The sequence below is a fragment of the Arachis duranensis genome, chromosome 10 (genome assembly GCF_000817695.3).
Source record: "Arachis duranensis cultivar V14167 chromosome 10, aradu.V14167.gnm2.J7QH, whole genome shotgun sequence".
NCBI lineage: Eukaryota > Viridiplantae > Streptophyta > Magnoliopsida > Fabales > Fabaceae > Arachis > Arachis duranensis.
Window position 1 is genome coordinate 101733463 of NC_029781.3, and position 15219 is coordinate 101748681.

Consider the following 15219-nt stretch of genomic DNA (forward strand, 5'->3'; position numbering starts at 1 on the left):
CAAGGAAAACAAGTTGCTATATCAACTGACTCCAATTCCAACTCCAATGCCAAACGCAGGTAGAGGTACTCGATTAACTACAAACATAGGAGTAACCCAATTGACTACAATTAAACAAATGACCAGAGCTACCACCCATTATCAATTTGATGCAGGTAACACGATAACTAATTTTCTTTGTTATGAATTCAATTACAATATATAATGTACTTTCTAATGTTGCCCTTAATGATAGAGATTCTCCCGTACATGCGTCTTTTACTTTAAATAAAAAAACTTTCACCGTTAACAGCAACACATGTTATTCTATCTTATTTTCATTCTGTTTCACTAATAGTTGTAGGAATCGTAACCTCTTCTTCAATTCTTTATTCCAATAATTTATCCATTTAATTAATTTTATCCGTTTTTAATTTTTCTTACTTCTCTTTCCAAGTCTGAATGTGTTTCTCTGTATGTAACAATTATTTGGATGAATTTTTGTAATTTTCTGAACTAGATAATGACTATGCCAAATGTTGATTTTCGACGCCATGTATGAAAGGAGGAAAAAAATAATTAGGGGTGATAAATAATTTTTTATAAATCTTATCGTTTTATTTTGGGTATATTCTTTATGTGAGTACTTTATACCAAGTTTGATCTCATTATTCAATTTTTAGTGCTTCTCCTCTTGCCATGAGGTGCACTCTTCTATATTATTACTGTTGTCATCATTCTCATTCCCTGAATATCGTGATTGTATCGCTTCCATCTTTTCCTCGCTTTCATTTACTACAATTGCAAATTTTATAACATTTTATTGTTGATATTAATTTCACGCATAACTTTCACCTTCATTTTCCTTTCTTTTCAGTTTACTTACCAAACTGTATTCATTCTTATATATTTTTAATCTATCTTTCACATACAAAATTTCTCTCATCAATTTAATTTAAAAAAATGATTATTTTTTTATCTGATATTTATTTTTTAATTTTTTTGACATGTATATACCTATCAATAATGAACCGAAGAACTCTCATAAATTATTTTGTTAACTCATTCTTATATATTTTTAATCTGTCTTTCACATACAAAGTGATGAAAAAAATGAGAGCTGCCATAATGGTATTATTGGTAATTGATTGCGAAAAAAATAAAATAAGACAACATAATAGTGACGGTGAGACGATAATAATTATCTATGTAAAAAGAATGATAAGAAAAAATGATAGTGTATAATATGATGAGATGATATAATCAAAATAAAAATTAATAATTTTAAAATAATAATAAAATTAAAAATAATTAAAGATGTTTAATATAAGATTAAAAAAAAATTTTATTAATTTTATTACACATAATAACAAATTAATATTTTTTAATTTTATTTTTTAATTTAAATTTATTTTTTTAATATTTTACATGTTAAATAATTTAAGATATTTTATTTTTTTATAATTTATTTTTAATTATTATTAAATTTATAATTTTAAAATAAAAATATAAAATTAATTTTTAAAACTCAATAGAAAAGCGGCTGAACAGGCACGATAGTGCCTGGTGAGCCGCTAGTATTGATGAACGGGGATGTTTTTTTTTTTAGATGATTTGTTCATATCATCAAAATGTGGCTCTAATTATATAGCAAAGAAAGGAGTTTGATATCTCTAATTCTCTATGATAAGTTTAAAATTGAAAATATCATTAGACACATTATTTTTAAAAAATAAATCCTCTCAATTATTAAAAAAAATTAAAAGTATAAAATATAATTTATAATTTTTTATTATTTTCTTTATCATATTTATTTTTTATTATATTTATAAAATTAATAATAAAAAATTACATTTTATCCTTTCAATTGTTAAAAAAATGAAAAGAATCTATTTTCGAATTTTTGTGTATTATTCAACAAATTCTTGGAATTATTAAAGAGGGGAAAGGGAAGAGAAGATGATTTGGAAAGTTGACAGTCCACTAAAATTCATGAAGCTTCACTAAATAGAGTAGACAGTGGTGCTGCTTTATCCTTTTTGGCAATCCAAATCATGCTACTTTCACTATCTATTTTAAATTTCTAATAAGATAACAACTAAATAATTTAACAAATAATTACATATTCTTGTGTTTGTATCTGGGTAATTATCCTCAAGCTTCAAGGATTTAAGCAATTTTTGTTGTATTCGGTATTATATTGTGGAAATTACATTTTTTAAATAATAGTAACATGAAAATATTAGATAAACAAATTAATTTTTAACTAAATCTAACAAAGTATTTTTAGATATATTTTTTTTTATCTACAGCATACACGCGTTTAATTTCAATTTCAGCATCTTCTTTCTTTTAAATTAGTTGGATTTGATTATCAGAAATATTTGTACACGTAGTGTCACCGATATCGATAATAATAATAATAATAATTTATATAAAGTTGTTAGCTGATAATTGTGAGATGATTTAATATGTTTGATAAAAAAAAATATATAAAACTAAGAAGTTACTAACAAAAAAATTAAACAAAATCATATTAATTTATATTAATAATTAATTTTAAGTTTTTTAAATTTAAAATTTAAAAAATTTAAAATCAATTAAGTAAACTTAATTAAAATCTATAAAAGTTTTCCTCTTTTCTCTCACACACACAGACATCTCTCTTACCGTCAGGCCTTCTCCACCTCTCCATTGCGATCCACTCCTCTTTTATCACCGACATCTGACTCGTTGGATTCACCACCGTCGACAAAAACCGCTTCCCTTTCACGAACCAGATCGAATTTGATGTTATATTCATATTTTTTTTTGTTCTTTGTGTTTTTCTGGGAATTTCTTGACTGTTATGATCTAGTTCCCTTTTATGGAATGCGTCCCTTTTGTGTTTGGACACACTCTTTTCTTATTAAAAAAAAACATCTGTAATTATTAATCTCTTTGGAGATTTGAAATGAAGGGAGAAGAGAGTTTTGTTTCCTCTATCTTTTCCTTCTAATCCAAAAAAATAGACAAAAATTTTCAAGTGGCCTTTTATTTGATCTTTGCCATGTGCTAATTGGTATTTATTATTTGCTGCATTATTGAAACACAGGAGTTAAACACTGTCGAGTGCCGAGGATTTCATCACATTGTATGAAGAGATTCTACTTTGTACATAATCGTTTTGGAATATTAGGTGTTGTTTTGATGATTAAAAAGACTGCAAATTACACACTTGCTCTTAGTCAAAAGGAGTCTTTGAAAAATTACAGAAATATAAAAAAATATTATAATACTTAACAAAAGAAATATCCAGTTATATTTTAGCAAAAATAATTAAATATCTATAAAATTTAAAAAAAATATATGAAATTCTTAAAGAAATAGAGACATTCACATTTGCAAAAAAATTCGAAAAATATATAAAAGAACATCCATTTAATATGAAAAAGAAATATTCTAATATTTAGCAGAAGAAACATCCATATATATTAAGATTTTGGATTCACCCAAAAATATTTGACTAGTTTTTGGCTAATATCTTTTTAGTTCTCTAGCATTGCTCTTGATTAAATTATTATCTAATGACAATTGCATGTGAATTTTTTTAAAAAAATATTAATAATAATAAGTAACGAAAATAAAGTGGACATAAACAATTGAAAGTAAAAGCAGAGTAGTGCTTTTTTCCTTTAAATTCTCTTTAATCCTTTACCAATTAAAGCGTATAGAGTGTAGTATCTCCATTAGCACCATGAAAGTGTGGCTCGTTTCTACTTTAATTTAATACGTCCTCTCATTTTCACATAACTTCATTAAGAAGCAACTGAATCTGATAAATCCCACACATATTTTTGTTCTTTCTAGCACACTGAATAAAGATGTATGTGACTAGACCTTTGTCTATGTACAGAAGATCACCAAGTACTCTTGAAGTGGCAACACCAGATGCTCCATATTCCGGTTATTTAGTGATCACCGACGAGGAAGCGGAGGCGGAGGACGCGTGTTGTTGGCGGCTATGCCGGCGGAAGAATGTTAAGAGACTGCCCTTCCCTCAGGACAAGATCTTCAGAGTGAGTCACTCATCAGAGTATCAGCAAACTTCAGACACTAAGGTTTGGTTTGTGCCTGTGCCTAATCACCCGCTTTCTTCCAACCGTTACTATATCATTAGAGCTAGAGGAAGATACAAATATGGTCTTTCTAGTCTTTAATTTGGCTGCTAAAAAATGAAATCATTTATACAAAAACTTAAGTCCATAAGGTAGCCTTTATTTTAAGGTATTGGAATGGAGATTGAAACTGGAATCTAATATTATGTTTTTTAGTTTAAAGATTAGTACTAAAATTTAGTCTTTGTCTCTAAAATTTCAGTATTTCAATACCTCTAACAAATAGAGACGGAAACTGAAATTTTTGAAAACGGAGACTGAAATTTTAATAATATTTTATATCTAAAATATTTTAAATAATTAATTCTAACTTTATTCTTAGTGTAAATTAAATTAGAGTTTTATTCTTATTTCAATCTCTGTTCTTCACTTTACACCAAACACAATACTAAAACTTATTTCAGTCTCTCAATTTGTCTCTCTTTCAAACGCTATATATCTAACAAGCAACCATGTCTATATGGATTTTGCGTGAATTTTATATAATTTTTTTCGTTTTATTTATTTTATGTTGAAATTTTTGTTTTGAGTTTAATAAAAGATTGAATTTTAAAATTTTTTTGTTATAAAAACTCAGATATCATGTTATTATACCGTGTTAGGTACGTATTAAAAATTAATCTGTATAAATATAAATACATATTGCAAATGAATTAAACAATACATCTAATTATATATAAATACATAATAATTAATTTAATAGTTAATTGTTTATGTACATGTAATATTTTTTAAAATTATTTGTTCAGCTTAAACTTATAAGAAGAAACAATTATATATCTAACATGGTTGTAACATATGGTTGAATTTTATAGTGATAATGTTGGAAAATGTTATGATATTGTAGGAAAGCTTGTAAATGCTCAAGAGAGGGTGACATTATCCGTTGCTGCTTCAGTGATCTCTTGAATGACCAAAAACCAAAGCCTTTCAACTTAAAAGACTTGTATCAAATCTTCAAGATTCATAATCACCACACCGGCGGATTCTTCGCTAAGTCGATCACGCCGGACGGCATACCTCCCACATTCCTAAGAAAGAAAGGTTGGAGACTCCGAATCTCCGGCTCATACCGATCTTGCCGGCTAAGCGAAGCGCTAGGCGTCGACGCCCCCCTCAGAGAACAGCTTCCTGATTTTAACTTTACAGTTTCAAGAAAACGCTCGCCTCCGGTGATAGTTGGAAAATGGTACTGTCCATTTATATTTGTAAGAGAAGGGAAGAGAGTGAAGAAACAAATGAACAAGTCCTTGTTTTATGTGATGACGTTGGAGCAAAAATGGGAAGAGATTTACTCTTGTGGAAGTGATGAAATAAGTGAAGAGGGTAATGTGGTAATTGTGAATGCATATGTGGAAAGAGAGGTTGCTTTAGTTTCAGGAATGGAAGCTACAAAGCATTCAAGAAGTGATTGTAACAGCATGTATTGGTTTAGAGCGGTTAATCCATATAATAGGAGAAGGGTGAGTGTGGGGTTGAGTTCAGCAATAATTGAGAACATGAGGTGGGTTCAAGAGGCTGGAGGGTGGGTTAATGGGAATGGGAGAGAGAGGGTTGTGAGAGTGAGAGAAGAAGTGAAGAGTGAAAGTTATGAATGGCAAAGGTTTGCTTGTTATGTTTTGGTGGAGAGTTTTTGTCTTAGGACATTAGAAGGGAGGTTAGTCATTAGATATGATTTTAGGCATACACATAAGATCAAATATAAATGGGAATAAATCAACTTAAAGCTGGTCGAATCTTCAACTTATTCATCATCTGTTTAAGTAAATATTGGAATTTTGAATTCTGTATCGTATATATAGCAATCCATTAATCAAAAATAAATTTTTAAATAGAATTCAAATTCACGACAAATTATTTCTTAATCTGTCAAGTTAAGAAATAATGTTAAATAACAAAAAAATATAAATGGGAATAAGAATGGCCAAAACAATATTATGTTGTACCCAATAAAAAAATTAAAGATTTTAAATTTATCTTTAATTGGATTCAAATTGTAATTTTTAGTTGAGTATTTAAATGGAAATATTTTCATATAAAAATAATTCAATATATTTGTTAAAGCAATTTTATATAACACATTTACATATTAACTCCATAAAAACTATCATCTTTTTGAAAAACATGTTTTTATTTGAATAACTATTATTTTTTATTGTTATAAAAATGTTTTTAATAAAGGATTTAAGTGAGGAGATATGTCTCAATCTAAATAAATTATGAAAAACATCCAAACAAGTTCAAAATTCTTAAGTGTAGAATAAAATAGAACGATACTACATATTTAAGTTTTTTGGCAATTAAATTTAATTAAATTAATTTAAGTTTAACAAAAACTAGCTTTATTATTAGCGCTTCTTTTTCTTTGTGTTTTTTTTTCTTCTTTTTTATTCTTTTATTATTTTGCTATTGCTGCATTTGTTTTGTTTTCCTCCTCTTTTTTTGTGATTTTTGCAGCATTATGTATATCTTCTTTTTCTTTGGTTGATTTTTTTTATTCTTATTACGAGAATAAAACAAAAGAATTATAAGAAGTTGAAAAAAAAAAGGTAATGGTGATAACGAAAAAGAAAGCAAAAATGAGTTTTGAGTTATGCATAATTTATCAAAAAATAACACCAAATTTTTTTTGCCATGACATAGAAATTTCTTAATTTTAACACCGAAATTTCTTAATTATGACACTAAGAGTGTGAAATAAAAATAATAAGAATGTAAAAGAAGAAGAGGCGGAGAAGGAGAAGTTTTAAAATGTTGTTTAGTTGAATGAATGTATGTTTACTCTTATTGAAATGAATTGTTGCCATAAACAAAACTAGTACTAAAATTTTATAATTTTAACATTGAAATTTTGTTATAAAATATAGAAATCTCTTCTTTAATACTATATTTTTTTGCGTCTTATTCTTTTTTCTTTTAAGAGTATTGCTTCTCTTGAATGAACATGTTTGTACTATATTACAATTTTATTTAGTTGAATGAATGTAGGTTTACACTTATTGTATTAAATTTTTGCCATAAACAAAAATAGTACCAAAATTTCTTAATTTTAACACCAAAATTTTGCTACAAAAACATAGATTAATTTTGTCTTTAATGTTACATTTTTTTTGTTCTTATTCTTCTTTCTTTTTTTTCTTCTTTTATTCTTACTTATTCTTTTAGGATTATTGATTCTCATATTAGACTTGAATGCATGTTTATTGGATTAAAATATTACACGTGCAACAAAAAATAATAAAAGAAAAAAAAACATTGTAACGATAATGATGATGACGATGATGATGGAAATAAAAAAAAGAGGAGAATAAATTTAAATAAAAAGAAAGAAGGAGGAAGAAGAAGAAGTGACTGCAGTATAAGTAACAACAACAACAATAATAAAAGAAAAAAAATGAAAAAAAGTATGTGTGAATATAAAAAAAGTTATACAATTTTATTGGATTTAGTCTGATAAATCACTTAATTGTAAAGTATTTTTAAATAAAATATATTATGAATTATGATTAATAAAAATATTCTTATTTATAAAAATTTCTAAATGTTTACTAAAATTTAAATATTACGAAAAATGAGAATTTGAGCCTCGACTACGAAATCTTTCCCAAAAAAATGGCCCATTGGGCTGAAATTTATGAAAGTGGTCATGCGCTCTCTTTAATATGTTTGTAGGGTTGTTTACTGATACAAATTTACAATCTGACTGATACCCTTTTTTTAGGGTGTATGTCATTCGGTCTAGTCTAAAGATTTGATTTGGATTTGAATATTTTAAAAATTAATTTGGTGTGATTTTATCAAATTTAAAGTTGGATAAAAAATTTAGAAATAGACTCTCTTATTATTTAAAATTGATTTCGGATCAAAACAAACACAATTTCACTTAATTCCATATGCATTTAAAAGAGACAAAAAAAGTATATATGCTTTAAATTAATTTTAATATTATACTATATTAATTATAAACTTATTGTTTTATTTTTAATCACACTTGTCGAATTAAAAAATAGATCAAAGAAGTATGAAATTAAAATTTATGGACAAATTCAAGTTCAAATATGGATATTAACTTCTCAATAATAAATATGCTTTTTTCTTCTCTATAAATAAGTGCATCATAATTTTTTGACTTAAAATTTATAAAGACCCCGATTTCACTGGTCTAGATCCAGTTTTGGTGTGACCTGAAAGTAATGTAATTTTATCGGATCTAGAGACGAGTAAAGATTTAAAAAATAGACACGATTACTATTTAAGGTCGGATTTGAATTAAAATGAACCCATCTTTATCAGACTCTATGTACACCCCTAGTTAGTATATGGTTAGGTGTGTCTTTTATAATTAAATATTTTTTACATTTTTTATGGTATTTAAATAATGTAAAGTAAAAGATTATACTTTATCAAATAATTGAAGAAAAAATTGAGATGATCTATTTTTATCTTAATTCTTAACTTTTGCCATAAAAAATATTTTAGATTAATATTTTGTTTTTATACTATTAAAATTTAAAATTTAAAATTATTTAAATATTAATAAAAAATAAATTTTATTAATTATATAATATTATTAGTGACACAATAACTTATAAGACAATTTTGTGAAGCCAATTTTATTCATAAATTATTTTAAATTTTATTTATTTTGAGAATAAAATTTTCATATATGGAAAAGAAAAATTTCTTCCACCGCTTAAGTGTTAACTACTTAACTCCGTGAGAATGGCAGTTATTTTTGAAAGGAATTTTGCAGCAGTAGTTCTATCGAAGAAGAATAGAAAAAGATAGGGGTGGAGCCACATGTAACAAAAGGGGGACAATAACCCCTCCCAAACTTCAAATTTTCTTTATAAATTGTGTACAAATTTTATTTTAGCCCCCCTTAAAAATTTTATTTTACTATTTTTCTATTACAAGATTAATTTTTGGCCCCTTCCTCAACTTCAACCTAACTTCGCCCCTGGAAAGAGAGAAAGGAAACTTGAAAAGCTAAAAAATAGAAATCTTGAATTTAGTTTACAGTAGAACAAAAATGAGTCATGTCAACAATAGAGTTTTTCTTCCCTACTTATATAGCACTCTTCAAATCAGGATTAGTTCTCTAATCATAATTAATCATCTTTAATCTCAACACCCCTCCTCAAACTCGAGCTTGGCCTTGGGACAACTCACAGTTTGAACCTCAGTCTTTCAAATGTGGAGGCTATCAAAGGTTTCGTAAGAAGATCAACAACCTAGTCTGTCCCTGGAATATGCATAACATGTAACTGTTTTTTATTTATCTTGTCTCTGATTAATTGTACTTCAAGTTGAAAATATTTAGTCTTGTCATGTAACACAGGATTTGCCATTAACAAAACAGTGCTTAAGTTGTCACAATATATCATTGGAGCAGTTTAAATCTTGACATCCAGTTCTTCTAACAAATGCTTGAACCATTGTACCTCAGCTTCACAAGCTGCTACACTCCTAAATTCTGCTTCTGCAGAGGAACGACTTATAGTTGGTTATTTTCTGCACATCCAAGAAATTAAGTTAGCCCCAAAATACACATAATACCCTGACACCGACTTTCTATCTTCTAGATATGCAGCCAATCTAAGTCTGCAAATCCATATAATCTCATATCATCGCTTCAGTGCAGGACTAAACCATAATACTGTGTGCCTCTCAAATATCTTAACACCTGCTTTGCTGCCTTCCAATGAGTCAAGAGGGGAGAATGCATAAATTGACTAATTTTTGCCATAGCAAAAGAGATATCTGGTCTTGTGATGCATAAATATTGTAGAGATCCTACAACAGTTCGATAAAGTTTTGGATCTTCAAAACTTTCTGAACCTGCCGACAACAATTGTAACGAAGAAATCATAGGGGTTGGCATAGAACTAGCTTGCGCCATCCTCAATTTTGACAATAAATCTGTAATATATTTTGTTTGTGAGAGATGCAAAGTTCCATTTTCAGTTTTGTGAATTTCAATCTCCAAATAATAACTTAAGTCACCTAAATCTTTTAATGAGAAAACAGTGTCCAACTTCTTAATCATGTCAGCCACACAATGTGAATTATTGCCAGTAATTATAATGTCATCCACATAGCAAAGAATATAAATAATTGAATTGGTATGTTTCTTGATAAACAAAGAATTATCAGACTTGGTATTATTGAAACCAAAAGAGTGTAAAGTGGTGCTTAACTTAATGAACCACTCTCTAGGAGCTTGTTTCAAGCCGTTGAGAGATTTATTCAATCTACAAATATGTGTATCAGACTTTTCTTCAAAACTAATCGGCTGCGACATGTAGATTATTTGATGTAAATCTTCATTCAAAAAGACATTGTTAAAATCAAATTGCCTTATCACCCAATTTCGAGAAAGAGCTAAGCTTAAGATCAGTCTAATTATTGTAGGTCTAATTACCGGACTAAAAATTTGTTCAAAGTCAAAACCTTCTTCTTGGTGAAAGCCTTGAGCCACTAACCTAGCTTTATACTTGTGAATTGATCCATTAAGGTGTCTTTTAATGGTAAAAAGCCATTTGCAACCTATAATTTTTGCATTTTCTGGCTTAGGTACTAAAGACCAAGTATTGGTTCTTTGTAGAGCTTGAAACTCTTCTACCATGGCCTCTTTCTAACAAGGAATACTAAGGGCAACATGAGCTGTTTTAGGAGGTTGTTCATCACTAGTTTTGGACCGAATAGAAGAAAAAAATACTTTTGGTTTAGATGAACCTGTTTTAGACCTTGTCATCATAGCATGAGTATTGTGAGGAGTAATTGGTTGTGAATGGTGTGATGTTGTAGAGGGTTGAGTATTAGAGGATTCTATAGGTGAAAGAATAATGTCTATGCCAGAAGTGGGTTGTATTGGGCCTTGTGACTGTGTTGGAGTAAGATTGTGGCTAGGACCAAAAGTATCCTCTAATTGATGGTTCAGATAGTCATTAGTTGTGACAGAAGGAACACCTTTGGTTGTATGTGAACTAAGTAGAGTGTCTTGTTCATTTAAGGTGCATTTATTTTGATGAGTGGCTGAAGTGACATGTGGAACAATAATAGAAACAGGATACTTTGAAAAATAAAAGGAACTATCTGCATCCTTCTTAATTAAGTCAAGCTCATTAGTAACAGATTTAGAGAGAAATAAGTCAGAATAAGAAAACTGAGATTCATCAAATTTAATATTTTTAGTGATATATATTCGTCTATTGGGTGATAGACATTTATAGCCTTTGTAATTAGGGGCATATCCAAAAAACACACACTTATGTGATCTATAGTCTAATTTATTCTGATTAAAAGGTGTAAGAAGAGAAAAATATGCGCTACCAAAGATTTTGAGAGATTGATAATCAGGTTTCTGTTTAAATAAGACCTCAAAAAGTGATTTTTGTGACAAAATAGGAGTTGGTAACCTATTTATCAAATAAGTAGCTATAATAACAGTTTCATCCCAAAAAATCTTTGGCATTTGAACAGTGAATAACATGGCTAAACTCATTTCTATTAAGTGCCGATGTTTTCTCTTAACTCTTCCATTTTGTTGGGGGATATATGGACATGAAAAACGATGTTGAATACCTTCTTGTGCAAAATACGTAGAGAAAGTTTTGGAAGTGTACTCACTTCCATTATCTGACTGTAAAGTCTTTAATTTGTAATCAGTTTGGTTTTCTATAAAATTTTTATATTGAATGAAAGCTGTAAAAACTTGAGATTTATGAGATAGTAAAAAAGTACATGTATATCTGAAAAATGCATCAATAAATGTAACATAATACTTGTAATCAAGATGAAAAATAATGGGAGAAGATCCCCAAACATCCGTATAAATCAATTGCAATGGTGAAGTGTAAACAGTTAAAGAATCACTATATGGAATAGAATGCATTTTAGCTTGAACACAATTTTTACAAAGACTAGGCTTCTTATTATCAACACTATTATCAAAAGGAATGTTACATTGTGATAGAACTAGATGTACAATTTTAGTGGCAGTGTGTCCTAATCTCTTATGCCACAAATCAAAAGAAGGAAGAAAGATAGAGAAATCTTTAGGACATGAATCTGTTTGTGAATGAGAAGGGACAACAATATTAGAAAGCTGATATAAGCCTCCTTGCCTAAAATCTTGTAGTAGAACCTTCTTGGTGAACTGACATTTAACAAGACAATAAAAGACATGAAATTCAAAATAAACAAAGTTATCCTTAACAAATTTAGATACAGAGATCAGATTCTTGGTTATATGAGGACAGTGAATTAGCTTTTGTAGAGAGAACCATCTTCTAGAAGATGAAGAATACAAAAAGGAGTGTCCAACATTAGATATAGAAATACCTGTTCAATTACCTATCTGCACTTGTTCTGGCCCTATGTATTCAGATGATGCAATCAAGTTAGATTGAGAAGAGGTTACATGATGAGATGCACCTGTATCAGGATACCAAACTGGGTCAGAGACAGTAAATGGCGCAGCAAGGAATGCAGCAGAATTCTGAAAGGTATTTGTAGGTGGAGGAGGAGTAGTTGCAATAGAATTCACTTGGGATGGAGTGGAAGCAGTCAATAAAAGAGAATTTATAATTGTTCATTTGAGTGTCTTGATTTTGTGATGGTGGAGAAATCTGTTGATCAAATCTATGAAAATAGTGCCAAGCAATGTGTCCAAATCGACCACATACTTGGCATTGAGGTCGTGGTTATTGATAAAAGGACCTGCCACCTCTAAAAGGTCGACCTCCACCTCTCTCCCTTCCTCTCATCGGATTGCCTTTCACAGTATTTGACATAGAAGGAAAAGAGCTTTGAGCGAAATTAGCTTGTATATGAATATTATCTGGCTTTCTGAACTTATTCATCATGTTATCATGAGTCAAAACCAGAGTTTGCACTTCACAAAGACTATACATTTCAGGTTTCGCATTGATTGTGATTAAAAGACTTTGATAGTCTTCATTTAAACCCTCAAGAATAGCTTTTACATGTTTCTCTGTCGAAAGAGGGCAACCTAAGGCTGCCAAAGAATCAGCAAGACTTTTAATTTTTGAAATATAATCTTGAGCAGACATACCGTGTTTCTTGACCAATTTGAGTTATGCTTTGAGTTGTTTAACCCTATACTTGATGGATTTCTCGAAATATTCTTCAATCTTTTTCCAAATTTCATAAGCAAAGATGCACCCAACCATTTTACTTTTGAAATCAGAATCCATAGATGCGAGTATCCATGAGGCGAGATTATAGTCGTCCTGCCTCCATTGTTTGAATTGTTGAGATTCAATCCCAGCTTGCTGATTTACTGTGGAATCAAATTGAGAAAAAATTCGTGTTGGATGGAGATGATCTTCAAGATCTTGTCCTCAAATGGCAAAGAGAGCTTGCTGTTGCCAAGTCTTGTGATTATTCTCACCAAGTTTGTCACTAATCGGGTGAAAGGATTTCTGATGGAAGAAATTTGAGAGAAAATTGTTGATAACAGAAGAGGAGAGAGGAGTGTTGTTGGAATTTGAATTGGAATTGGCAGAATCTTCATTGGGGGAAGCTATGGATCAAACACCTGCAACTCTTGATACCATGAAAGGACTTTTGCAGCAGTAGTTCTATCGCAGAAGAATAGAAAGAGAGAAAGGGAAATCGAAAAGCTAAAGAATAAAAATCTTGAATTTAGTTTACAGTAGAACAAAAATGAGTCATGTCAACAATAGAGTTTCCCTTCTCTACTTATATAGCACTCTTCAAATTAGGATTAGTTCTCTAATCATAATTAATCATCCTTAATCTCAACAATTTTATTCTACTTATTCCTTTACTCGTATTAATAGGGTTGACAATGGGTAGGGTAGGGTTTAGATTCTACCCGCGGGTTGAAAATTTTTTTAAAATTCTACCTTATCCTATCCGCTGGTTGAGAATCTCTCAACCCTAACCCTACTCGCACTCTAAAGTTCTAAACCCTACCCTACTCGATCCTACCGCAGAAACAAAAAAAATTTCAAATAATTATAAAATTCAATCATTCCAAATTTCATACATATTAATAAAATAGAAAACAAAAACTAAGTTTAAATTAAAATTAAAAACAATAAAATTTTAAAGAAATTCAACATAAAATTACTAATAATATGATCATCAACTAGTTTAGTGATTATTTTAAGTTTTTATAAGAAGAAGATTGTGAGTACAAGACTCACTTTCTTCAATACATATATAACTTTTACATATTATATAATATAGGAAGAGTTTTAGATATATTGAAAATACCGATGTTCCAGTTGTTTTAACTGTTGATCTGAATTATAAAAAATATATATAATATATATTGATTAAAATCAATGGTTAAAACAAATGGAACACCGATATTCTCGGATACACCTGATAACTTTTCTATAATATATTAAGAATGCAGGTAGGATAGAATAGGATATACTCTAAACCTGTACTCTATTCTATTCGTAGACAAATTTGTACCTTATCTTACTCTACCCGCAACGGATAGAATAAACAACCCTTCAAATAAATTAGTTCGAATTGAATACCTGAAGGTAGATATATATTGCCAGTCCTACCTATTTGTTTAAAGACGGAAAATATGTGTTTGCTGCCTTTGCAACTTGCAAGGCTTTTCTTTATTTAAATAAAAAACCATTATTTACAATTTTATTTAACTATATATTTATATAAAATTAAATTATCTAAACTAGCCAAATATGTTCAAAATTTTTACCCATATTAGTTTACACATCAGCAAAATAGAAATAAATCGGTTGCATAGTATTTCCTACCGTTTATTAACATTTTGGCTTATTATTAATTTTAAAATATAAGTCTTAGTAAGAAAATGAATGAAAAAAAAATAAATATTAATAAAGATAAGCATCCAAATTTTAAATGCTAATTCATATTTAGAAGGAAAAGAATGTGTTTTTAGAAACTTATAAATTTAAAACAAAAAGTTAACAATTTTCTAAAATTCATTAAAAAATAGTATTTAAAAAATTAATAATCATGTTCTGTATACATAAAAAATCAACCATTAAAATAATAAATTAGTCATTTATATAAAATATATATTAAT

At 28.8% G+C, this 15219-nt stretch overlaps 1 protein-coding gene across 1 annotated transcript; it reads left to right on the top strand.

Annotated features, from left to right (window-relative positions):
* The first annotated feature begins 3750 nt into the window (after window positions 1-3750).
* LOC107471546 (uncharacterized) lies at window positions 3751-5883 on the top strand. Its single transcript, XM_052255732.1, has 3 exons — window positions 3751-4161; window positions 4714-4738; window positions 4984-5883. Exons 1-3 carry the CDS (start codon window positions 3843-3845, stop codon window positions 5849-5851), a joined length of 1212 nt encoding a protein of 403 aa, XP_052111692.1. The 5' UTR covers window positions 3751-3842; the 3' UTR covers window positions 5852-5883.
* The last annotated feature ends 9336 nt before the right edge of the window (window positions 5884-15219 follow it).

Bases quoted from the DNA above. Each gene is read 5' to 3' on its own strand.
- LOC107471546 (XM_052255732.1), top strand. From the start codon at position 3,843: ATGTATGTGACTAGACCTTTGTCTATGTACAGAAGATCACCAAGTACT. The intron at 4,162-4,713 runs GTCTTTCTAGTC...ATAAAAACTCAG, and splicing joins TAGAGGAAGATACAAATATG to ATATCATGTTATTATACCGT. The intron at 4,739-4,983 runs GTACGTATTAAA...ATGATATTGTAG, and splicing joins ATGTTATTATACCGTGTTAG to GAAAGCTTGTAAATGCTCAA.